General features: G+C 37.6%; 1 protein-coding gene across 1 annotated transcript in view; it reads left to right on the top strand.

Annotated features, from left to right (window-relative positions):
• Positions 1-27,834, top strand: part of MALRD1 (MAM and LDL receptor class A domain containing 1) — a 640,413-nt gene that overhangs the window by 3,315 nt on the left and 609,264 nt on the right. The window contains exon 3 of the mRNA XM_054724807.1: positions 16,761-16,901. Coding sequence (XP_054580782.1) covers positions 16,761-16,901 — 141 coding nt within the window. The remainder of the gene's footprint in view (positions 1-16,760; positions 16,902-27,834) is intronic.

Here is a 27,834-nt window from a genome sequence, read left to right as displayed (position 1 = left end):
ATGTCTATTTGTTTATTTATTTTAATATCAGAGTCAATACTAAATACAGAGGTAGTCTAACTTCTAGCAATTGCTTCAAATTATTTGTTGTACAAAGGTTTTACTCTGCTTTGTTCTTCTTAACATAAAGGCAGCTGTGTTATATTGCTACCTCCCACTGAAGTGTTCCCAGAAAATATACTTAGAAAATTACTTTTGCTTACCTGGTGATAGTATTAGAACTAGCTGTTTTAGAGCTAAATTTTCTCAGAATTTACTGTGATCCAAAAGAGAAAAAATATATTCAGTTAATAAAATACTGTTCCCTTACCTACATGTCATGCTTAAGAACTTCTTTTATTCACTCTAGTATTTTAATAAGGAGACAGAAGTCTTTTATACTTTGGTTTGATGGAATATATCATAAAGATTTAAGATTTTACCTAATTTCTTTTACAAATTATTTGTTTGAATTTAAGAACAAACATTTTTTTCAAAGTGTATTAATTTTATATAAATCTAAATGTATATGCAAAATATGTGAAAACTACTTTAGAGGTACATTCTCAAAATCTGAGAGGTGATAGTGTTTAACCTAAGCAAAACATTTCTTCACTAGAATGACATAAATATCAAGTGCTTTTACAGTAATTGGTTCATTGAAGTACTGGAAGGTAAAGCATTGATAGAGTGAAATTTCATGTGTAATATTTATTACATCATTGGATGCAAAATTAGTATACACATTGCCATGAAACAATTAATAAAAATACTTTAAAAATCCTATTTACCACAGCAACACATACTAGTTTGGGCTGCTATAACAAATATCATAGACTTGGTGGCTTAAACAACAAACATTTATTTCTCACAGGTCTAGAGGCTGGGAGGTCCAAGATCAAAGCACCAGCAGAACTGATGTCTGATGAGGGTCCCTTTTCCAGTTTGCAGACAGTTGACTTCTTTGCCACAGTCTCACATGACAGAGGTCATGTCTAGTGTCTCTTCTTATACGGGCAAGGATCCCATCTTGAGGATTTTGTTCTCATGGCCCAATCACATCCCAAATGCCTCACCTCCAAATACCATCACATTGGCAATTAGGGCTTAAACCTATGGATTTTGGAGGGATACCAACATTCAGTCCACAGATTTATATATGTAAGAGATCTAATAATAAATATGTACAGCTCAGCTGAAGAAAATTAGAAAATTTTCACAGACTTCAGTCTTGGCCTACATGGGTGCTATAGTTTTGAGTTCTGTGACATTTATTTTAATTTTATGTAACAATTTAAGCACACTGAATTGGGCACTCACTGAAAAATAGCAAAATATCTTTTTCATTTATTGCATTGGGCAGACTCATTAGGACCGTTTGCTTTAAAGTCTCTGCAGATCTTTTGGTCTTCTCTGGTGGTTAGTCACAAGTTTAGAAACATTATATTTTAGAGAAGTAAAGCCTTCAAGCTCCTCTAAGTCAAAAGCCTTATTTTGTAAATGTGAATGAGGTGAGACCCTAAACCAAGAGATTAATAATAGGAGGGTATGTATTAATTAATAGTGCCTCAAGACTGAAACTGGGGTTCCTATTCATCCTATGTTTCAAATATGAGTTTTCTGAGGTTTTACAATTGATTATAAAATCTAATTTTCATGTATTGGACAATTTTAGAGGGCACTATAAAAGATACTGTATCTAAATAAGACTATCCATTAGTTATTGATATCAGAATATGTGCATAAATCTCTCAAATTGTTTCCTTTCAGTAACATTTTCATATAGGCAATATTATTTATCTATACTTTATTGTCAACCCAAATACTTTCAGATCTGTTATGCATGATTTGCACCAATTGCAGGGTACTTCTGTTGAGGTGAACAGGAACAGGAGGTACCTGTGAGAATAGAAAATATTCTGTAAAATGGAATGAATAGAAAAGTAAGATAAAATGGATAGCAGTGCAGATTTTAAAAAGACTACGGTAGAATAAAACCTAAGTCCACAGAACTGCACACTGTTTTCAATGTTTATGATGAAAGGTCTATAAGATTTGCCTAAGAATGGCTGTGGAGGCAAAACCAGAGGATGTAGAAGATAACATAGGCAATAAAATCTCTGACATCTCTCATAGCAATATGTTTGCTGATACATCTTCTAGCACAAGGGAAACTCAGGAGAAAATAAACAAATGGGACTACATCAAAATTAAAACCTCTGCACAGCAAAAGAAACCATCAACAAAATTAAAAGGGAGCCCACCATTTGGGAGAACACATTTGCCAATGATTCATCTGATAAAGGGTTATTATCCAAAATATATAAAGAACTCATACAACTTAACAAAAGGAAGACAAACAATCCAACTAAAAAATGGGCAAAGGACCTAAATAGACATTTCTAGAAAGTGGACACAAAGATGGCCAAGAAGCATATGAAAAAATGCTCAAAGTCACTAATCATCAGAGAGATGCAAAGTAAAACCACAATGAGGTATCACCTCACACCTATAGAAATGGCTACCATCAACAAATCAACAAATGACAAGTGCTGGAGAGAATATGGAGAAAAAGGCTCTAGTACACTGCTGGTAGGAATGCAGACTGATGCAATCATTATGGAAAACAGTATGGAATTTCCTCAAAAAATTAAATATGGAACTTCCATTTGACCCAGTGATCCCACTTTTAGGAATATATCCTAAGAAACTCAAAACACCAATCAGAAATAATGTATATATCCCCATGTTCATAAAAGCACAGTTTACAATAGCTAAGATCTGGAAACAGCCCAAGTGCCCATCGGTAGATGAGTGGATAAAAAGGCTGTGGTACATTTATACCATGGAATACTATGCAGCAGTAAAAAATGAAGAATCCTTACCCTTTGAGACAGCATGGAGGGACCTGGCGAGTATTATGCTAAGCAAAATAAGCCAGCCAGAGAAAGACAAGTAGCACATGATCTCACTCATATGTGGAATCTAATGACATAATAAACTGATGAACAAAATAGATCCAGAAACATAGAAACATGGAACAGACTGTAGAATCTCAGAGGTAAGACAGGGGTGGGTGGGTGGGAAGAGATCAACCAAAGAACTTGTATACATACATACGCATAACCCATGGACACAGACAATAGTGTGGGTAAGGCCCGGGGTGGGGGAGGGGCTGCCTAGAAGGAGTCAACAGGGAAAAAGGGTACATTTGTATTATTTCCAACTATAAAGATAAATGTTAAAAAATTTTAAAAGACTTAGGGAGAGGGATGTCAAGAATGCTGACATCACAACTTGAGAAAGCTTGGAATATTTTAACAGAGATTGTAAATCTTTTTGTGCAAAGGAAATGAAATTACAAGCTCCTTGTTAAAACATTTCCCAATGGAGTCTGAAAATTTTTCAATGAGTAAGGGATATCAAATGGAAATTAGATGTATCCACTTGTACTAATAACAAAATACCATGAATGTCTGTTTAGAATTTTAATCATTTTATTTGCGCTAAAATAAACACTCACTGGGGCTTTTATTGTTTTTATACTAGCCTTTTCTTTCCTCACACAATATTTTTCTTGCAAGAGAGCTAATCTTAATCTTGCTCCAAGGGATGGGCTTCAGAGACCTTGAACTGAGCATTTTCTTTTATATGTATGCCTATTAGAGTCTTTTCTGCTATTTTGAAAACAATCTTTATAAAATACTTTCATGTCAAATAGCACTATCAGGAGCTCTTCCCTCTTGGCAGTGTTGGATGCTGCTGTGCACAGCTGTGTAACATAAATCATTTCCCTTAATAGATTTTGATGTCTAAAATTGTTTCACAGTGTGGACTATTTTTGTTCATAATGGGCAATGGAAATGTGAGAGAAAAAATGAACCACATACAATATGGGTTGTTCTTTCATCTCTGAGTATATGAAAACATGAAAGCAACACACTGAAGAAGCATTATCGGTGCGTTCTGAAAATTCACTGGACAGTGAATCTTTCTCCCAAGAAAGAGGTTAAAGTGTTACTAGAATTTTATCTTGACCCACCCTACAGGGTTTCTATCCACAATCCCAACAAAAGATGCTTTATACAAACAGTGAACTTGATGGAGCATGTATCTTGATGATACTTTAGAAAAATAAAGCATGTCTTTATGAAATGATACCATCCTAAAGTTATAAACAGTGTAAGGAGAAGGCCCTGAAAAAAACAAAACATTAGTCCTATTAGGGCAGGACATTTATCTAGTCCTCCCCCATTTTCTAGAACCTTGATTATCACAGTCAATAAATATTAGATAGACAAGTTTTTTCTTCCACCACGGAATTAGATGAAACTAATCAGTTTTGCTATATAATCTGCTCTTGTTTTGTGATTCAAGTGTACACGTTCATAACATCTGGGACATTCAGTCTGTGGGCTCCCTTTGAACATTTCAAAGATACTCTGATGACATCAAATGGTAAACCGTTTCTTTCACAAGCAAATTTTTTTTCTGAAACCCAATGTCTGTATATAGATAGAACTCTTACCAAGCTTGTCATCCCATGGAACTTTTCTGTTTGTCAATAAACATCATTTCTACATGTGCATGTTGAACTAAAAGCTTGACTAGGAATTCTAAGAGAAGGCTTGCATTCTGTTGTCAAAATTATCAAATTTATGAAAGGACATTGAGTCACAGCCATTAAATAAGTTTCCATCAAAGAAATATGAATAGAATATAATGTTCTCTACTACCCAGAAATAATTGTGACTTTCCAGTGAATAAGTCTTGAAATGCTTCATTGGATTTGGAAGATAAATTTTAATTATTTTGAGAGAAATTGAAAACCTGTTTAGAAAAGAAAATGACAAGAGTTCATTTATTCCTGAATTAGTTTACTTGATAGAAAAGTTTGTCCATGCAAGAGATATAATTTTCTAATCAGGGCTCTGCATTTACCATTTTAGGAATTACTGAAAAAGCCATAAGATCTTCTGACCAAATGCTACTTTGCTACAGAGAATTATATGCAAATAGCTATGCAGCATTAACAGTACTTGAATATATATTGCTGTAGATTGAGTGAATGCCATGTGTTGTCCATATTTCTGCAGAAATCACCAGACACATACAAACACTAGAGGACTTCTTTAAGGGTTACTAACCTTAAACAATGGTAAAGAGAAAACATGGTTTGATAATCCTTTTCTCATTGACATAGATACCATCAGTGATGCAAATACCACCAAAGATGTTCTCAATAATTTGAATATAAAGCCAATTATATGACAAGAATCAAACCTAAGTAATATTGAATAACTGGTGTGGGCTATGGAAGTGCTAATTCCATTTGCTGTTACATAACTTTGTGAGTTGGGTTTCTTCCTGTTTCTGTCCCAGTGAAAATATGAAAATTAATTCAGTGTGAAAGATAACAAACATTCTGGAAAAAACTAATTGCCAGTCCAAATAATAGCAGTCTCCCACAGAAATTTACTTTTGAGGATAATTAATTTTTACTTTTATTTACTTGGAATATTTGGATCATTTCATCCTTTGTAGGAACTGGCCATTATTTTTTTACAGTTAATGAGAGTAAAGGAGATAATTCTTTGTGAAAATGTTTTTCTATGTTATCTACCTGAAAGAAATAATTTTCTAAAAAGCAAAATAAGTGGAGAAACCAAGATGGCGGCATAGGTAAACACCTATACTGATGCCTCGCACAACAATTTCAAAACTGCAACTGGAAGACAGAGTGGACATCATCCAGAACCACCGGAAAGCTGGCTGAGTGGAAATTCTATAACTAGAAGGAAAGCAGAAAGGACACTGAGACTCAGAGGAGCTGTGGAGGACAGAGGTGCAGAGACCCGCGCACACAGGAAGGGCGGGCAGCTGAATACACGGCTGGCTTACTGGTGGCATGCAGAGAGGGCGGGCAGCAAGCACACGGCTAGCTTTCTCGTTCGGGAGGGAAACAAAACCTCCCTACTGCACTGAATTCCAGTTCCGGGTGAGACTTTGGATACCCAGACTCATTTGGGGAGAAACTGGACTGTCTGGCAGCAGGCGAAACTCGAGAGCAGCCTTCTCTCAGAGGTGCGTGCAGCCATTGCCACGGGACACTGAGACACAGGGGCCTCTTAGGGTGGGGCTGATGGGAAACCAAGGCTCTCTGCTCCACCCTGAGACTTCGCCCCATCCAAGCTGAGCACAGAAGCTCTCCCAGTGGAGACACAGCTGATCCTCACAGCCTATTGGCCTGGAGGTCAACTCCTCCCAGTGATACCAACAACAATCAAGACTTAACTACAACAAGACTGTGCACACAGCCCACAAAGGGGCACACCAAGAGTGTCCACCTCAGGTAACTGGGGAGGCTGAGCCACTGGGCTCTGCTAGGACACCTAGCACACAAAGCCACTTCATCAACTCAGGGAAGCAGCTAAAATGCAGAGACAAAGAGGCAGGTCACAAATGAAGGAAATGGAGGAAAGCAAAAGACTGGATATAGAGTTCAAAACCATGGTTATAAGGTTTTTCAAGAATCTTCTAGAAACTGCTGATAAATTTAATGAGACCCTCAAGGATATGAAAAAGTATCAACTATAAATTAAACATACACTGACTGAAATAAAAAATATTATACAGAGACCTAAAAGCAGACTAGAGGATCGCAAAAATCAAGTCAAAGATTTGGAATACAAAGAAGCAAAAAACACTCCTCCTGAAAAGCAAAAAGAAAAAAGAATCCAAAAATATGAAGATAGTGTAAGGAGCCTCTGGGACAACTTCAAGCATACCAACATCAGAATTATGGGGGTGCCAGAAGAAGAGAGAGAGCAAGATACTGAAAACCTATTTGAAGAAATAGTGACAGAAAACTTCCCCCACCTGGTGAAAGAAATAGACTTACAAGTCCAGGAAGCACACAGAACCCCAAACAAAAGGAATCCAAAGAGGACCACACCAAGGCACATCATAATTAAAATGCCAAGAGCAAAAGACAAAGAGAGAATATTAAAAGCAGCAAGAGAAAACAGTTAGTTACCTACAAGGGAGCACCCATACAATTGTCAGCTGACTTCTCAACAGAAACTATGCAGGCCAGACGGGAATGACAAGAAATATTCAAAGTGATGAATAGCAAGAACCTACAACCAAGTTTACTCTACCCACCAAAGCTATCATTCAGAATTGAAGGTCAGATAAAGAGCTTCACAGATAAGAAAAAAGCTAAAGGAGTTCATCACCACCAAACCAGAATTATATAAAATGCTGAAAGGTATTCTTTAAGAAGAGGAAAAAGAAGAAAAAAAAAGGTAAAAATTATGAACAACAAATACGTATCTATCAACAAGTGAATCTAAAAACCAAGGGAATAAAAAGTCTGATGAACAGTATTAACTGGTGAATATAATAGAATCAGGGGCATAGAAAGGGAGTGGACTGACAATTCTCGGGGGAAAAGGGGAGTGAGGGGTGTGGGAAGAGACTGGACAAAAAGCATACACCTAGGGATGAGGACAGTGATGGGGAGGTAAGGGCAGAGGGTGGGGTAGGAACCTGGTGGAGGGGAGCTATGGGGGGAAAAAGAGGAACAATTGTAATAATCTGAACAATAAAGATTTATTAAAAAAAATAAAAAGCACAATAAGTTATATATAAACTTTTGTGACAATGAAAATCATTGTTTTCCTTAAAAAGGAATACACTTAATAAACTAGGAATAGAGGAAAGTACTTCAACACAATAAAGGCTATGTTATGTATGAAAAAGCCACAGCTAATTTCCTATTCAGTGGTAAAAATTTGAACGTTTTTCCTCTAAGATCAGGAACAAGATAAGGATGTCCTCTTTCATTACTTCTATCTATACAGTATTGGAAATCTCAGCCAGAGTAATTAGATAATAAGTAATAAAAGGCATTCAGATTGGAAATGAACAAATAAAATTATCTCTCTTCACAGAAAATGTGATTCTTAAACAGAACACCTTAAAAATTTGACAAAAATAAAACTAAACACATCCTGTTAGGACAAATAAGCAAAGATGTAGGATACAAAATCAGCACATAAAAATAATTTTCATTTTTATACACTAACAATGAGCAATCTGAATAGGAAATTAAGAAAACAGATTCATTTGTAATGGCATCAAACAGAATAAAATAGTTAGTAATTACCATAACCAAGGAGACAAAGACATGTTTATGGAAAACTAGAAATTATTGCTGAAAGAAAGAAGACACAAATAAATGGAAAGGCATTTTGTGTTCATGAATTGGAAGAATGAATATTGTTTACAGATCAATACAACCCAAAGCAATCTACAGATTCAATGTAATCCTTAAAATCCCAATAATTTTTTTTCCAGAAATAATATAATCTATCATAAAATGTATCTGGAATTTCAAGGAACTCCAAGTAACCAAAACAATCCTGAAAAAGAACCAAGTTATAATCCTCACACTCCCTGATTTAAATTTTTTTTACAAAGTTACAGTAATTAACAGAGTGTGGAATTTGCACAAAGATAGACATATAGGCCAATGGAATAGAATAGAGTGCCTAAAAGTCAGCTCTCTCAGATATGGTCAAATGATTTTCAACAAATGCACCGAATCATTTCAATAGAAAAAGACCAGTATTTCCAACAAACAGTGTTGCAAAAATTGGATATTCACACAAAATGATTAAAATTGGGCCCTTATCTTACATCACACACAAAATTAACTCAAAATGGATTGAAGACCATTAACTCAAAATGGATATAAGAGCTAATACTATGAAATTCTTAGAAGAAAACATAGGGGGAAACCTTACAATATTGGATTTGGGAATGATTTCTTAGATGTGACACTAAAGGCACAGGCAAAAAAATAGAAAAATAAATTTGACTTCATCAAAATGAAAAACTTTTGTGCATCAAAGGACACTAGCACAATGAAAAGGCATGGGAGAACATATTTGCAATTCATATAACTGATAAAAGATTGATATGCAGAATACATAAAGAATTATTACAACTCAGCAACATAAAAACAACCTGATTTAATAAATGGACAAAGGACTTGAATAGACATTTCTCCAAAGGTATATAAATGTTCAAAGATGGAAAGATGTTTAACATTACTAATCATTAGGAAAATATAACTCAAAACCACAAGGAGATGTCACCTCATACCCATTAGGATGGATATTATAAACAAACAAACAAAAACCAGAAAATAACAAGTTTTGGCAAAAATGTTGAGAAAATGAAATGTTTATGCATTGTCAGTGGGAATGTAAAATCTTGTAGAATCTGTGGCAATGATATGGCAATTCCTCCAAAAAAAAAAAAAAAAAAAAAGGCCCGGGGGCGGGGAGAACTACCATATGATATAGCAATTCTACTTTTGGAGATATACCCAAAAGAAATGAAAGCAGGGATTCCAACAGATATTTGTACATCCATGTTCATAGCAGCCTTATTCACAGCCAAGAGGTGAAAGATTGCCAGGAGTTTATCAACAGATGAATGGATAAACTATTATTATTCAGTCTCAAAAAAGAAGGAAATTCTGACACATGCTACAACATGGATGAACCTTGAAGACATTATACTAAGTGAAATAAGCCAGTCACAAAAAGACAAATAAAGTAGAATGGTGGGTCCCAGGGGCTGGAGGGAGGGAAGAAGGAGGAGTTATTATTTAATGGGTATACAGTTTCAGTTGGGAAAATGCAAAAGTTCTGGAGATGGATGGTGATGATGGTTGCATAACAATATGAATGTATTTAATATCTCATCAGTGCAGTTAAAAATGGATAAAATGGTAAATTTTATGCCATGTATATTTTACCATAATTTAAATTAAAAGAGTTGGATTTATTGTTAAGGAAAGACTATAACCGTGTCTCATAGAACTTTGAGGAGGAAAGTAGATGTGCATTATTAATATGGCCCAGGTGAAATAAGTGGTTTGCTTTTAATACCTTCTACCTCTTCCTTTCTAGATTTTTTTCTAATTCTTATATTTTCTCTGCATTCTAAGAACTTTACATTGTGATAATCTATGCATATCATTCTTTCCTGAGTTCTGCACCAGTTTCTCCACTATTACTGCTACTAAAACTTTATTCTATTCCTTCCCATTTTCTTAGAAGCATGCCCTAAAGTTAACTATCTCTTGAGGACATAATTTAATATTTTTCTTCCCATTATGGCATTAATGAGAGACTCTTCAGTGAACTTTAATGAGAGAATCTGGAACTGTGGAAGCCAATTCAGGAGAGAATTGGGCCTTCCAAGAAACCACAAATTGCAACACAGAGACACCCTCCCTCCTGTACTACGTCTGACTTTGGAATCATAAAATTGAAAATGATAATATGTAGAATCTAATGAACAAAATAAACTGATGAACAAAATAGAGGCATAGAAGCATGGAACAGACTGAAGAATTTCAGAGGGAAGGCAGAGGTGGGTGGGAGGAGTGATTAGCGGGAACTTATATGCATATACGCATAGCCCATAGACACAGACAATAGTATGGTGAAGGCCTGGGAGGAGGGGGTGCAGGGTGGAGCGGGTCAATGGGAAAAACAACAAAGGGGACATCTGTAATACTTTCAACACTAAATTTAAATAAAAAGAATAGAAAATGAAATGATGAGCTCCACAAGTTCAAAAAGCCCAGGAACATGGATTCTACTGATAAGTTCCTGCATACCATTCCTCATTGTTGCATAGAATCCAACTGTTACAACTTAGTGATGACTGTGGCAGCAGAAATCTACATGGAGGCAGATTTTAAAATAGCAGGTAGTTTCAGATTTTAATGTAGATGTGTGGCATATGGAATTAAAAGGTAAATCAGGCACAATTCAAGAAAAATTGTTTAAATGGTTTAAAACATACAATTTTCTAGTGGAGGAAATGAATACTTAGAAACTTTCTGATGCGTTTTTGAATAATCCAACAGTTATTAGAAGTTCATGATTGCCTTTTTAAATAAGAATTAGTTGAAAATGTATGCTCTTTAGATTTATTTTATAACAAAAAGAAACCCTGTTGAGACCAAAGGGAAAAATGTTTTATTTAGCTATTTTTCTAGTTCTACCACTTCCAGAAATCATCACCATTATCCTTGTGTATTAAAAAGAACAATGAACATTGCAAACAGATGTCAACTAGTAATTGTACTGTAAGGTAATTTCTTGGTATTCAAAAAAATGACACCTATAGGAAATGTGTCTACATTTCATACACATAATTGCTAAAATATAGTGATAAAATAGTTTTGAATATTTTATAATCACAAGTAGAGAGTTATAAAAATTGGTGGAAACTAAAGGAAACGTGATTAGATGCTGTTGGCAAATTCCAGCTGGTCTTAATTATGCAGGAAGTTCGTCACAAGGCTGATGGACACCTTCAGCAGGGCTGAAGATCTGCATATTATTGCCTGCTGCCAGACAGCTGAGGGCAGTTCCCCCAACCTGATGGTCCTTTATTGTTTACCAGACCTTACCTTTGATATGTATATCTGCTTTGCTAAAGGGAAAAATGTGGGTCCAGAGATTCAAAGAGCCCACTACACTAAAAAGTGGAGCCTCCCCTGGCTCCCCCATGCCTCCCAAATTCATATTTCTTGTGTAGTGTCTGGTTTATTCATTTATACGCAGCCCCTTCTCCAGATTCCTGAACCCTAGCAGCGGAAAGATCCTAGCAATAACAATACATATTTATGCAGATACATGCATAGCTAATTAATAACACACACACACACACACACACGTGTGTGTGTGTGTGTGTATGTGTATATGTACATGTATATATATATATATACACACACATACATACATATATATATATACACACACATATATATCCTATCTAATAAAAGAGTAATATGCAAATTGAACATCACTCCAACACACAAGATGGCTGCCATCATTGGGTCAAAGATGACTGCCCCCAGGTGGACACAAGATGGTCGCCACAAGATGGCCTGCAGTGGAGGGCAGTTGTGGGCGATCAGGCCAACTGGGAGGGCAGTTAGGGGTGACCAGACCAGCAGGGGAGGGCATTTGGGAGGGACCAGGCCTGCAGGGGAAGACAGTTGCAGGGGACCCAGGCCTGCAGGGGAGGGCAGTTGTGGGGGACCAGGCCAGCAGGGGAGGGCAGTTAGGGGTGACCAGGCCGGCAGGGGAGGGCAGTTGGGGGGGGTGAACCAGGCCTGCAGGGGAGGGCAGTTGGGGGCAATCGGGCTGGCAGGGGAGCAGTTAGGCGTTGATCAGGCTGGCAGGACAGTGGTTAGGGGGTGATCAAGCTGGCAGGCAGAAGCAGTTAGGGGCAATCAGGCAGCCAGGCAGGTGAGCAGTTGGGAGCCAGCAGTCCTGGATTTTGAGAGGGGTGTCCGACTGCTAGTTTAGGTCTGATCCCACGGGCAGTTGGACATCCCTCGAGGGGTCCCAGATTGGAGAGGTTGCAGGCTGGACTGAGGGACACACACACACACACACACACACACACACCCATGCACAAATTTCATGCATCGGGCCTCTAATATATATATATTACATATTACATCTAACTATGTAATTTAGTTTACTTTTGTTCAACCGAAGTCCCTGAACCCCTAGGGGTCCATGAGGTAAAAATTGGGATGGTCTGGCTATTTCAAATATTTCAAAGGCCTTATAGAGATTGTAAATTTAACCATGCTTTGATTCATATACTAACCAAGTTTCTTTGCTTTTGGATAGAATGACATTAATTCTGTCTGGAAATACTAGTGTCCTTAGGCTGACTAGAAACTCTGATAGGCCTCCAATTCTAGGTGTTTGATAAGAAGGACTTGTATGCATGCATATAAGCATAATCAATGGACACAGACACCAGGGGAGTGAGGGCATGAGCAGGGGGTGGGGGTGTGTGGGGGCAATAGGGGGGATAAGGACACATATGTAATACCTTAACCAATAAAGTAAAAAAAGAATGGAACAGCAAATTCACAGTTAGATCTTAGAACAGAGCTTTAAGAGCTCATGTTCTGAAATCAAAAAAGACCTGGTTCCACCCTTGACCCAGAACTCACTAGAAGTTCTATGTTGAGCAAGTTACTTCATGCCTCCAACACAGCACATCCATTTTCTCATTTAAAATAGAATAAAATGTCTGCTTCATAAGGAATAAATAAACTACTGAAAGCAAAATACCTAACATAGAACAATCTACTTCAATAAAATGTGGCTGTTAAAATTCCTGTTATTATTACAGAATATAGCTGGTTTATAAAATCTTTCAAAATAAGGATCAAGAAGTAAAATTAATAAAGTAGACCATTAGTAACAAAGCAGGTTTAGTTAGTGTTTAAAAGTGGCATTTCCCAATCATCCTTGAATTTTCATGTAGAAGATCTCAAGAACATGCACCAGGTGTATTATTATTAAACTAGAGGCCCGGTGCACGAAATTCGTGCACGAGGGCTGGGGGTGTGTCCCTCAGCCCAGCCTACACCCTCTCCAATCTGGGACCCCTCAAGGGATGTCTGACTGCCTGTTTAGGCCCAATCCCACCAGACATCCCTCTAACAATCCAGGACTACTGGCTCCCAACTGCTCGCCTGCCTGCCTTCCTGATTGCCCCTAACCACTTCTGCCTGCCAGCCTGATCATCCCTAACCACTCCACTGCCAGCCTGATTGATGCCTAACTGCTCCCCTGCCAGCCTGTTTGCTCCCAACTTCCCTACTCTGCCAGCCTGGTCACCCCTAACTGCCCTCCCCTGCAGGGTTGATCGCCTCCAACTGCCCTCCCTTGCAGGCCTGGTGCCTCCCAACTGCCCTCCCCTGCTGGCCTGGTGCCTTCCAACTGCCCTCTCCTGCTGGCCATCTTGTGGTGGCCATCTTGTGTCCACATGGGGGCAGGATCTTTGACCACATGGGGACATCCATATTGTGTGTTGGAGTGATGGACAATCTACATATTACTCTTTTATTAAATAGGATAGAGGCCTGGTGCATGGGTGGGGGCCAGCTGGTTTGCCCTGAAGGGTGTCCCGGATCAGGGTGGGGGTTCCCTTGGGGTGTGGGGCGGCCTGAGCGAGGGGCCTGTGGTGGTTTGCAGGCCAGCCACACCTCCTGGCAACCCAAGCAGAGGCCCTGGTATCTGGAATTTATTTACCTTCTACAATTGAAACTTTGTATCCTAGAGTGGAGCCAAGCCTCCTGCTCACTCCGTGGCCTACAGCCGTTTCTGTTGGGGTTTGTGTATATCTTCTGTAATTGAAACTTTGTAGCCTTACGCAGAGGCCTGAGCCTGTCAGGGTGTGCGGAAAGCAGGGGGCAACCCTAGCCTCCTGCTCTTTATAGCTCCGTGGCTGCCGCCATTTCTGTTTGGATTTGTCTACCTTCTATAATTGAAACTTTGTAGCCTTGAGTGAAGGCTTAGGCCTGCAATGGCATGCAGATAGCTTGGCTTCTTTTGTTACCAGGGAAACCTAAGCCTCCCTCCTGCTCTCTGTGGCTGTAGCCATCTTGGTTGGGTTTATTTGCATACTCGCTCTGATTGGCTGGTGGGTGTGGCTAGTGAGCATGGCTTGTGCATGTAGTGGAGTGATGGTTAATTTTCATATTACTCTTTTATTAGATAGGAGGATAATATTTTGTCCAAAATGTGAATAAATAAAAATTCACTGCTTGTGGGAATGCAAACTGATATAGCCACTATGGAAAATATAAATATTCCTAAAAATATTAAGAATAGAGTTACCATATGCCCCAGAAACCCCTCTTTGGGGTATCTATTCCTAAAATCTGAAACATTTATTCGTAAAGATATATGCACCTCTATGTTCAATGCAACATTATTCATGGTGGTCAAGACATAGAAACAACTGAAGTGTCCTTTGAGAGATGATTGGATAAAGAAGATGTGGTACATATATACACTGGAATACTACTCAGCCATAAAGAAGATGAAAAACTGCTATTTTATGGGACCAAATGGGATGGATTTTGAGAATGTCATGCTAAGCAAAATAAGTCAGAGAGAAAAAGTCAAGAACAATATGATTTCACTCATATGTGGGATATAAAACTGAAAGTAACAAATGAACAAACAAGACAATTGAACAAAGGAAAACTCATAGACACAAGCAACAGTATCATGGTGACCAGAGGGAAAGAGAGGTGGGGTTGTGAAGTAGTAAAAGGTAAAGGGAGTCAAATTTTGGTGACAACAGATTTGATATTGGATGGTAAACACACAATGTAATATACAGATGATGTATTATAAAATTGTAACTTGAAACCTATCATTTTATTAACCAACTGGTTAATAAAATGATAGGTTTCAGTGGCCTGGTGCACAAAATTCGTGCACATTAAAAGGGGGACCCAGAGTCAAGTCCCCGCCCACCCACATGCACCTCAAAATCACGTGAGACCCAGACCTGGCCGCCTCCCCCCCATTGGGCTAGATCCAGACCCGACCAGTCCCACCCTTGTCAAGTCCCGCCAGGCAGGGGGTGTAGCCTTAGGTCCCCTGGCCCAGTGCCAGGAATGGGGCATGGCCTGAGGTCCCCCAGATGGGGCAGGGGGCGTGCCTTGAGGTCCCTGTCAAGCTCCGCCAGGTGGGGGACACGCCCTGAGATCCCCTGTCAAGCCCTGCTGGGTGTGGGGCATGGCCTGAGGTCCCCTGTCAAGCCCCATGGGGCGGGGGAGGGTGTAGCCTCAGGTCCCTGCTGATTGCTCGTTAAGGCTCCTTAAGGGAACTTGGCCTCAGCTGTGGGTGATGCCATCTTTGTGACAGAGTGATGGTCAATTAGCATATTCCCTCTTTATTAGACAGGATGTCATCCCAATAAATTAAAAAAAATGTTTTTGTGACTGGATTGCCAAGCACTATTTAACAACCAGTGTAATTACTCTTACTATAGCTAATGCGACCAGTCAGGGCAAGAACAATCTTGTTAAAGTGACATCTCCATAGCTGCTAAGAATTACAACCCAAGGAGGGGTGATTTGTGGATTTGTGGTTGAGATAACCTTTTTTTTTTTTTTTAGGTTGAACATTTTTTTATATATTTAGGGTTGTTTTTTTTGTTTGTTTGTTTTTTTATAATGGAATAAAGCCTTATTCTGAATAACCAAGTGTCCAAATCTTGCTTCTCCCAAGCCTCTTGGATCACTTATACCCAAAGGGGGGGAAAAAGCCAGAAAATGCCTTTGCAACATAAAAGGATTTAGAATTTCAAGAACATTGAGATTCAACAAGAAGGTGCTATGTTTAATTCCAGGGGTCCATCACAGACACGATGGAATTCTGATATGTCTGGATGGCAGGAATATTAAGATTGTGTTAGATGTAACCCTAATAGTAATTCCTCATATTTTACAGTGCCTATGAGTTGTGAAGTATTTTTTTTTTTTATGTACATATGTCATTAGATCCTCACAGCAATTGCTTTAGGGAGACAGGGCAGGATATTATTATTTTAATCTTATAAGTGAAGAAAAGTGTTTGCTGTGGGTAAGTGGTTTAGCTAAGGTACTTGGTTAATAAGAGACAAAGCCAGGATTAGGTCCTCAGTCCTCTGATTTCACTGGGTTTTGTGTGTGGTGATTTATTAGAATGTCATATGCAAAAAAGCTTTATATTAATAAAGTAAACTTAAATGTGAGAAATAATCTTTATGCTAATCTACACTTGTCATTTGTTGCTAAGCTTTCTTTTTCTAATATTATCTTATTTCTTAAGAAGCCAAATGGGTTATGAAAGCTAATTTATTTTTTCTCTCATCAGGCTCAAATTATGAAAGATGTGATTTTGAGGATGGGCTCTGTAATATGACACAAGATCAGAGTCTGCAACTTGGTTGGACAAAGAGAAATGGGATGACTGGTCTATCACCTCCATTTTATGATCATAATGGTGCTATATCTGGTAAATACTTTGAATTTCTTTCTTTCATTTCTTCCTTTTTTTGTCATGTGTTTGATTAAGTAGAATCTTGGCTGATATTTAGATAGGAATAATTATACTGTCTAATTTTCTTTATACTGTAACCATTTTCAAGATATTTATTATTCTAAAATATCACATTGGATTCTTATAATTAAGTTCATGGGAACCCAAAGGTATCTAGACAGTAATTAGGATTTTCTATATATTTTGACTCTTTATGGAAATTGTGAAATTTAAACATGAGACTACATAAATTAATTCATCAATTTTATGTTTTACTTTTGGCTAGAATGATTTCACGAATCCCACCTAGCTGGTTTGGCTCAGTGGATAGAGTGTCAGCCTGCGGACTGAAGGGTCCCAGGTTCGATTCCGGTCAAGGGCACATGCCCAGGTTGCAGGCTTGATCCCCAGTTGGGGGCATGCAGGAGGCAGCTGATCAATGATTCTCTCTCATCATTGATGTTTCTATCTCTCTCTCCCTCTCCCTTCCTCTCTGAAGTCAATAAAAATATATTTTTAAAAAAGAATATCTTTGGCATTAGTATATTAGCGTAGAAGCTTGTTAGCAGAGTGTGGAAAGATCCTGGCTGAGAAATTAAAATAAAGCCAGTATTTCAGTAGTAGAACTGCAAACATGGCTTTGCCCCTGCTCAGGCCTAAAGCCTCGGGGCCTGGGCAGGGGCCCCCAGCTCACTCTAATGGCCAGCTCTGCCTCTGCCCAGGCTTAAAGCCTCTGGCCAAGGCTTTAGGCCTGGGCAGGGGCCCCCTGGCTCAGGCCCTTCCCAAACTGCTCAGGGCCCTTCGGGGCCTACCTTGGAATGACCTGGGTGCTGAGGATGTTCCCGGGACCTTGGCCGCTGGGCACCTATGTATGCAAATTAACTGCCATCTTGGTTGGGTTAATTTGCATACTCACTCTGATTGGCTGTGGGCATAGCGGAGGTACGGTCAATTTACATGTTTGTCTATTATTAGGTAAGATGGGATTAATGCTACCTAATCTTTACCTTGTAAATTTTCAATCAGGTTATGTATGATAAATTTTCAAAGCTAAATTTTAAAATCTATTAGAACATTAAAAACATGCCTGTGTCAATATTTGAAGTCTACTAAAGCTCAGGGCAGAGTGATTACAATGTATTACTGATTTTTAAAAAATCATGTTTCTTATGGAAGGCCTGGGAAAGGCCAAGGTGGGAAGGAGGAACTCAAGGGGGGAGGGAGGGGAAGGGAATATCTGTAATACTTTCAACAATAACGATACTTTTTTTTTTTTTTTAAAGATCATCTTTCTTATGAGTATTTAAAATCAGGTTCAAATGGTAATATTAAATCTTTTGCACTTTGACCAATTGTTAAATTGGAGCTGAAATCTGTATATTTTGAAATAAGCATACTCTTAAACAGTATCCAAACTTTTTATTTTGTTCTAGAATGGTGTGATGGTTTTAGCCTAGGACTGCAGCCCTTTGCTATTCTCCAGAGCCACACCTGCAGTGATCCATTGCTGGGCATATTTTTGAGCTTTAAAAGTCTCATCTATACTGTGTTAACTCATGGCCATATTAACTCTGTTTTCCCCAGTAAGCTATAAGCAAGCTCTATGTGCCCACTTATTTTTTGTTTGTTTAGTTTTTGCCTCTGGCAGTTTATTATAAACATTTTCAAGGATATGCAAAAGTTGAAAAAGTTTGCTGTGAGTAACCATATATTTACCACTTAGGTAATACAACTCAAATAACTATATTTGTTTTATCAAATAGCTATTCATTTATTATTTATTCCTTTATTCCTCAATCCATCATATTTGCAATGCATTCAAAGAAAATTGCAGGAATCACTTTACCCCAAATGAAAGCATGGTATCCTTAACTAAATGCAGGAGTCAACAAACCATGGGCTTAGAGTATTTTCTGGTTTCTGTAAATAAAGTTGTTGGTTTTTATTAGTTTGTGTTTGTGTGTGTGGTTTTTTTGATTGTTTGTTTGTTTGTTTTACACAGCCAGGCCCATTCATTCACAAATTGTCTGTGGCTGCTTTTGTGCTGCAAACTTGGATTTGAGTGTTTGAGTGGTTGGAGAGACCATACGGTCCACAAAGTCTAAATGATTTGGCCCTTTAAGAAAAGTTTGTGTGCTCCTACACTAGAGTTCAAGTTCTCCTTTTTTCTTTGAGGTAAAATTTAAATTAGATTAAAACACCAATATTAAGTGTACTATTTGATAAATTCTGACAAATGTGTTCACCTGTGCAACCAGTCTTTAACAAAGTGTGAAACATCACTGTTTTGCTGCTGTGGCAGCCGTTCAAACGGCTCAGGAGAATGACCAGTCAGCACTCAGAGGAATCAGGAAAGAAAACCTTTATTACGCAGTGCTGCTAGTCCAAAGCCGGAACTGCCAATGTGGGGAGGTTTTGATATATATATCTTCTTGTGGTGGGCCCCTCGGGGTGGGCTTTGTAGCTCCACCCAAATCAGTTAGAATGGGGCTTGTAAGATTACTGTTTAACTAGACACTGAACTAGGCTGTAAGCCCCCAAAGTTGCCCCCCTATTTTCCTTCTCAATGCTGGGACGTTCCCTCATGTACCCTCCTAGTCAATCCATGCTCCTGCCCTTCACTCTCAAGACAATCACTATTTTTATTCCTGCAACACCCATAGGTTAGGTTTGCCTGTTCTAGAACTTCATATAAATGGTTCATACAATATTATATAAGGCTTTTTACACTTCGTATAATGCTTTCTGATTCATCCATGTTGTAGCATGTGTCTTTAATTCTTTTCTTTTTATTGCTGGCCAGTATGCAATTGTATGGGTTATTCTCCCATTACCCTATTGACTGACACCTTTGTTTTTTCTTATTTTGAGCTATTATAATAAAACTGCTTTAAACATTTTTTTTGTGTGTGTGTGTTAATCTTCACCCAAGGATATTTTTCCCATTGATTTTAGAGAGAGTGAAAGGGAGGGAGGGAGGGGGAAAGAAAGAGAGAGAGAGAAACATCCATGTGAGAGACACACATCAATTGGTTGCCTCCTGTGTGTGCCCTGACTAGGTCTGAATTTGCAACTCAGGTATGTTCCCTTGACCAGGAATCAAATCCGTGACCTTTTGATGTGTGGACTGATGCTCTAACTACTTAGCAATACCAATCAGGGCTAACTTGTTTTGTTTTATTCCTTCAAGTATCCATTCCCATAACACTATGCCCCTTTTTGTTTATCTTTAAAGCCTCCTGAAGCCCCCAATTTTAATTTTTTTTAAATATAAGCATTATATTAATCACAGGATTTTTTAATACCAACATGTCCTAAATTGCTCTATGCTGTCCTTTCTGAAGGTTGCTGGGAACCATAATCTATTACTTAATACTTGTCAGGCTGCATTATGTAGACAGTAAATTGGATTATTTCATTAAGGAAAAACAGCAGAAGACAAAAAATGGAAAGAAGAATCTTACATTCTCACTCTCCAGATCACATTTTTGCAGTCTTTATAGTCTTAACATCTTTTTATTTGGGAATCAGTAAAAAATTAATGTTCATTTATTCCTTTATGTTTGTATTTTTTAAAAAACTTTTTATCGAGCATTTCCACTGTTCCACAATCTGTTCTAGGACCTACAGATATAATAGTGAACAAAAACATGGCTCTTGTCCTCAGTGAATTTGTAATCCAGTGATGGAGACATAAATCTAATACCTGTTCTATTCCAGAGACCTGCATTATTTTTCTTTAAAGGGTCAGACAGTAAATAATTTTGTTTTTTTAGGCCATAAAGCCTACTTGACTCTACATGGTATTGTGAAAGTAGCATAGACAACACATAAGAATCAAGCATGGCTGTGTTATAATAAAACTTTATTGATGGACCCTTGCATTTATAATTCATGTTAATTTCACAGATCATAAAATACTCTTTAGAAAAATTTCAACCATTTAAAATGTAAAAGCCCTTAGCTCTCATAAAAAATCTGATGGCAAATGTGATTTGTCTGTGGGCTGTGGTTTGCTGTCCCCTCGTCTGTTTAATAAACATTGAGCATTTTTGCATCTAACAATATGCAATTTTGGTGATACATGAGTAAAGGATAACATTCCTCCTCTAAGAACAAACAAGTTATAATCTTAATTTTAGTGGCCAGTGTTCACTTTTGTAGCAAATGTAGCTGAAGCCTACCTTGATGTTTACCCTGATTCTATAAAAGAATTAGCTTTGGTATTCATCTGAATTTTCAATTAAAGATATTTTTATAGTAGTCAAGCCTGTTTTTTTAATAATAAAAATACAAATAAGATTTGTGTTCATGAAGTGGAATTACAGTGTATTATTCTACTTATGCTGTTTATGTTGTAGTTACACTATTTTAAAACTAAAAAGTAACAAAGAAAAATTTATTTTATATGTTTATGTACACATATTTACATATGGTGGTGACAATTGTTCATTTTAATTCAAAAGCATTTGTTAGTCCCAGTGTGTGTAAGGCATCATGATAAATTCTGTGAATATTATAAAGACTATTAAAATAGTTGTTGCATATCAAGGTGTTTGTAATCTTTTTAGAAAGCTTTTTTTTTTTTTTTTTACAAAGTGTAAGATTTTTATAGGAAGTAGGGTGGGGAAGGGGAGCTATTGTCAAAAGAAAAAAAAGATTATACTTGGGCCCAGACATTTTTTTTTTTAAAGGGAAAAGAAGGGTATCAATGCAAGAAATGTCCAAACATATAGAGAATTTTTATAAGAGTTTATTTGAGCTAAACTGAGGACAGGGAGCAGTATCTCAAATGTCCCAGAGAAAAGGTTTTGTAGGGTTTTTTTTTCTTGGTCAACTTTTAACATTTTTATTACTTTATTTTTAAAACCATTTTAAAATTATAATTGAAATGCATTATTATTTTAGTTTTGGGTGTATACTCCAGGGATTAGACATTACATAACTTACTAAGGATCATCCCAATAAATCTCATAACCATTTGATACCATACATAGTTATTAGAATATTATTGACTATACTCCCTACACTGTACTTTATATCCCCATGACTATTCCATAACAACTAATTTGTACTTCTTAATCGCTTCACCATTTTCACCCATCCTCCCAACTCCTCTCCCATCTGGCAACTGTCAAAACGAACTCTGTATCATGAGTCTATTTCTGTTCTGCTTGTTCACTTATTTTGTTTTTCGATTCAATTGTTGATAGATATGTATTTATTGTGATGTTATTTGAATATTTGCCTTTTTTCTTCTTAAAGAAGACCCTTTAGCACTTCATGTAATACTAATTTGGTGGTATTAACTTTCTTGAGCTTTTTCTTGTTTAGAAAGCTCTTTATCAGTCCTTCAATTCTAAATGATAGCTTTGCTGGGTAGTGTAATCTTGGTTGTAGGTCCTTACCTTTCATCACTTCGAATATTTCTAATCAATCCTTTCTAGCCTATAGAGTTTCTGTTGAGAAAGCAGCTGACAGTCTTATGGGAGCTCTCTTGTAGGTAACTAATTGCTTTTCTCTTGCTGCTTTTAAGATTCTCTCTTTGTCATTAACCTTTTGTATTTTAATTATGATGTGTTTTGGTGTGGGCCTCTTTGGGATTTGTTTGGAATTCTCTGTGCTTCCTGGACTTCTATGTCTATTTCCTTCACCCAATTAGGTAAGTTTTCTGTTACTATTTTTTCAAATAGGTTTTCAATTTCTTGTTCATTTTCTTCTTATTCTAGCATCCCCCTGATGTGAATGTTGGTATGCTTAAATTTGTCCCAGAGGGTCCTTATATTATCTTCAACTTTGGATTATTTTTTCTTTTTGCTGTTTTGATTGGATGCTTTTGCTTCCATATATTCCAAATCACTGGTTTAATTCTTCATTTACTCTACTGTTGATTCCCTGTAATTATTCTTCATTTCAGTTAGTTTATCTTTCATTTCTGACTGGTTCTTTTTTACGATGTGGAAGTTCTAAGTTTCTTGAACATCCTTATAACCAGTGATTTGAACTCTGCATCAAGTAGATTGCTAGTCTCCATTTTGTTTAATTCTTTTTCTGGAGTTTTGTTCTGTTCTTTCACATGGCACATATTTCTTTGTCTCCTTTTGATGGCTTTCCTGTGTGTGTTTCTATTTATTAGGTAGAACTGCTGCATCATCCAGGCTTGGTAGATTGGCCTAATGCAGTAGATGTTCAGTAAGGTCCAGCCTCCCCAATCAAACCCATGACTCCAAGCTGGACACTCAGGTGTGCCCCCCTCATGGGGACAGTGTACACCCTCCCTTTGTTGCTGAGCCTTGATTGCTATTGGCACATAATTGGGAGAGGTTTGCCCCCAGGCCAATCAGCTGCAAGGACTGGCTGTGACCAATGACCACTGACCTCTGACTACCATGGAGGGTTAGCTGTTCAGGGGCTCACCCCACAGAGCAGGACTTATTTCAGCAGGGCTTTGATGTCCACTGAGTTCGACCCTTGAGTGTGTTGATTGTGGAGGTGATTAGATGGTAGTGATGCAGTGTAGTCTGAAGCTATCCATTGGGTGCACTGGTTCCCAGGAGTTGCAAGCCAAGGTTAGCTGTCACCTATGTTCTGCTCATGGCCAACTGGCATGAGCTACAAAGCAATCTGCAGATAGCTGCTACTTATGCTGGGCTTGGAGGTGCCCAGGTGAGGTCAAGCTGCAAACCAATGCTGACTAGTGCTGGGCCTGGGGTCGTTTATCGAGAGGTATGGGCCCACTGAGGCCAGATATTGCTTATTTGAGAGATTTTAGGAAAATCTGAAGCATGAGCCAAGACAGGCCAGGTGTATGGAAAAGCCACTTAAAACAGCTTGGGTGGGCCAGAAGGTTGGGTGGGGCAAGGCATCAAGGATCACTAAGGCAGGGCAAATAGTGTTAGCTAAGTTGATAAAGTTTCAGATATGGCACCAACCTGCTGGTTCTGTAGAGGGAGAGCTCATCAAAGGAAAAATGGCCTCTGCCAGCACTTCAGTCTGGGAGAAAACTGCTCCTCCAGCTCTCACCTGATACTGGACAATTCAGTTCCTTCCTGCAATTCTCTGGTGCTTTTCTATCTGCTGCCTTTGTGTTGGAGTTTGGAGGAAGTGAGTCAGAATTAGTTTGTGTGTGGGCCCTTTAAGGGGAACTGTTTGGTACACCATCAGCCCTCCAACTCCCTCAGCCTCAATCCCTGGCTGTTTTTACAGCCAGAGTTATGGGACTTCTCTTCCTGGCACTAGAACCTTGGGTTGGGGGACCTGGTCTGGGACTGGGACCCCTCCTCTTCAGGGGAACTTACATAGCCGTGAAATCCCTTCCAATTTTAATCCACCACATGTGGGTGTGGGACCAGACCCTTCCGTGTCTCCACCCCTTCTACTAGTCTTGATGTAGCTCCTTCTTTAATTCTGTAGTTTTGAACTTCCATTCAGCCATATTCCAAGCAATTCTGAATAATGACTGCTCTGTCATTTAGTTTTAATATTGATGTGGCTGTGGGAGGGAGCAAGTACCACATTTACCTATGCCACCACCTTGACTGTCAGTCTTGCAGGTTTTTTTTATGCATTTGAAATTAAGGAGGGGACTAAGGAAGATTTGGAAAGCATTTTTGAGAATAACACAATTAATTACGATACAGGTAGAAATTTTAAAAGTTCTATAATGTGAGTCTGAGCAAATTCATACATAGTGTGATTTTTTATTATATAGCGGCCTGCTATGATTAGAGGATGCTGTCTTTGGAAATGAAGATAAGGCAGACAGTGTATTTGGGAATGTCAAGACTATGTCACCAGGCCCCGGATGGGTAGCTCAGTTGGTTAGAGTGTGGTACTGATATGCTAAGGTTGTATGTTTGATCCCTGGTCAGGGCACATACAAACACCAGCCAATGAATGCGTAAATAAGCAGAACAACAAATTGATATCACTCTTTCTCTCTAAAAATAAAAATGTTATTGAAAGGATATTGATGTTACTCATCAGTACCATGTCCTTTCCTCTTTTCCCTTCTCTACCAAAACTCCTTCACAGTTGATAATTCTAATTCTGCTGCTGCCCAACCCAGCAGCAGAAATGAGAGACATTGATGGATGTGGCAGTGGTTGAGGAGTTGCATAAAGAATTTCAAAGGCATACACATTTGGTACTTAATGATTCATTCTGCCTCAAGTAGTATTTTGCAGAGAACTTTAGTTTCTTCCACAAATTCTTTGATTGTCAAACTAATAATATCAAGGTCCTTGATAGGTGTCTGCATGAGTGCACTTTTTAAATGAGTAAGCTACATGCGTTTTCCATAATTCCTCAACAAAATTTATGCCTATTTTTATTGTATAATATAATATGTTTATGTTCCCATTTGATTTCAAATTCAGAGAAATACATCAGTCAGGGAATCAGAGTTTCCAACTTAGCTGATTATTTGAATTAACTAATATGACATCAATGAAATTTCTCCACATAACATAACTAGTCACGCTGTCAAATATCTTAAAGTAAGTAATCAATATTATTTATTAGATTAGAGCTAAATATATTCTATAATTTATATAATATTTTTGAATTGTAATGTTTATATGTAATAAAAATATATACTATTTTTAATGTATAATTTTCTTTCCTTTTGTCAGAAATTTTATCTTTACAGGAAGGATGGTTTATTTATTTGTTAAATTTATATGGGTATATATTTTTCAAATTAATTCAGCCACAAGTGAAAAATTCAGATTCAACAGAAAGACATAAAATTAAATATTAGTACCCTGAAATAAATACAACACAAATTTCAAGGAATCTATCTTTTGAACCATAACCACTCTGTCAGAAGACTGAGATTCTGTCTAATGAAAGTGGGCAGGGAATTTTACCAATTACAGTGACCGAGTAGATTTCTGTTCTCTGCAAACCAACATTCTCTGCCAACCGTAATTAGTAGTCACATTGATTTAGTGTGTCCTACAACTGAATTAGTCAAGGAAGAACTTACAGACACTCAACTACTTCAGGCTTTATAGACTTTGGTTAATACCTTAAAACACAGCAAATGGAACAAGAGAACCAAATTACTGCCTACCTAATTATGGTAGGGAAAATTCTAAAGATGCATGCCCTCCCTCAAGATTCCCATTCCCAGGTTATTCAATCAAACACTAATCTAGGTACTTCTGTGAAAGAACTTTGTATATGTAATTAACATTATTAATGAAATACCTTAAAATAGGAAGGTTATACTGAATAGTTCAAGTGGCCCCAATGCAATCACACAATTCCTTAGGACCTTATATATACAAGAACCTGTCATTTACAAATAGAGATAGTTTTATTTTCTGTTTCCATTCTGGAAAATGTTTAAGAGAAACATTTTCAATCTTTTATATTAGTTATGATGCTAGCTGAGGGCTTTCGGTAGATGCCATTTATCAGGTAAGCATATTCCCTTCTGTTACTACTATGTTGAGTGTTTTTATTATGAGAGGGTGTTAGACTTTATCAAGTGTGTTTTCTGTAGCTATCAAGATGATCATGAGGTTTTTGGCTTTTTCTTGAACAAGTTAGTGATTGTTTTTCATATGTTGAACCAACTTTGCACTCTGTATAAATTCTACTTGGTCATGGTGAATAATCCTTTTTATATCATGCTCAATGCGGCTTTCTAGTATTTTGTTTAGTGTTTTTACAGTTATATTTATCAAGTATATTGATTCGTTGCTTTATTTTCTGGTGATGTGTTTGGATTTAGAATCAAGGTAATAGTGGCCTCACAAAATGAGTTGGGAAGTGTCCTCTCCTAATTTGTGATAGAGTTTGTGAAGTGTTGGTGTTAATTCTTCTTTAAATTCTTCTTATAGCATTTACCAGTTATCCTTCTTTGAGAATTTCTTTGTTGAGAGCTTTTTTATTTTATTACTGATTCATTCCCTTTACTTGTTACAGTTTATTGAGATATTATATCTCTTCTTTTTTAAAATTCTATTTTTATTTTTTTAATCACAGCTGGCATACAATATTATATTACTTTTAGGTATATAACATAGTGATTAGACATTTTTATAACTTATGAAGTAATCACCCCCAATAAATCTAGTACATTGGACATCATAGTTATTGCAATATTATTTTTATTCTCTGTTATACTTTACATGCCCATGACTACTTTGCAACTACAAATATGTACTTTAAAAAAAAATCCTAACCTGATGCTATGTTTTAATTAATTTTTAGAGAGAGAGAAAGAAACCAATTGGTTGCCTCGGGTATGTGCCCCAACTGTGGATTGAACCTGAAACCTAGGTATGTGCTCTGACTGAGAATTGAACCCCCAGCTGTTTGGTGTAAGGGAATATGCTCCAACCAACTGAGCCATCTGGCCAAGGCTCATTTTAAACTTCTTAAACCCTTCCCCCTTTTCACCCATCTCCCAACCCCCATTCATTTGGTAACCATCAAAATGTTCTCTATATCTGTGAGTTTGTTTCTGTTTTGTTTGATCACTTATTTTGTTTTCTTTTTTTAGATTCCATATATAAGTAAAACCACCTGGCATTTGTCTTTCTGACTGACTTATTTCACTCAGCACAATATCCTCTAGGTCCATCCATGTTGTCACCGACAGCAAGATTTTGTTTCTTTTTTATGGCTGAGGCATATTTCATTGTACATATGTACCACTTCTTTATCCATTCATCAATTTTTAAAATATATATTTTTATTGGCTTCAGAGAGGAAGGGAGATAGAAACATCAATGATGAGAATCATTGATTGGCTACCTCCTGCACGCCCCCTACTGGGGATCAAGCCCATAACCTGGGCATGTGCCCTGGACCAGAATCAAATCCAGGACCCTTCAGTTTGCAGGTCTACACTCTCTCTACTGAGCCAAATCAGCTAGGGCTATCCATTCATCTA

This window comes from Eptesicus fuscus, chromosome 2 (assembly GCF_027574615.1).
Source record: "Eptesicus fuscus isolate TK198812 chromosome 2, DD_ASM_mEF_20220401, whole genome shotgun sequence".
NCBI lineage: Eukaryota > Metazoa > Chordata > Mammalia > Chiroptera > Vespertilionidae > Eptesicus > Eptesicus fuscus.
Note: the sequence above shows the minus strand (reverse complement) of the source record. Positions and strands in the feature narration are given on the sequence as shown.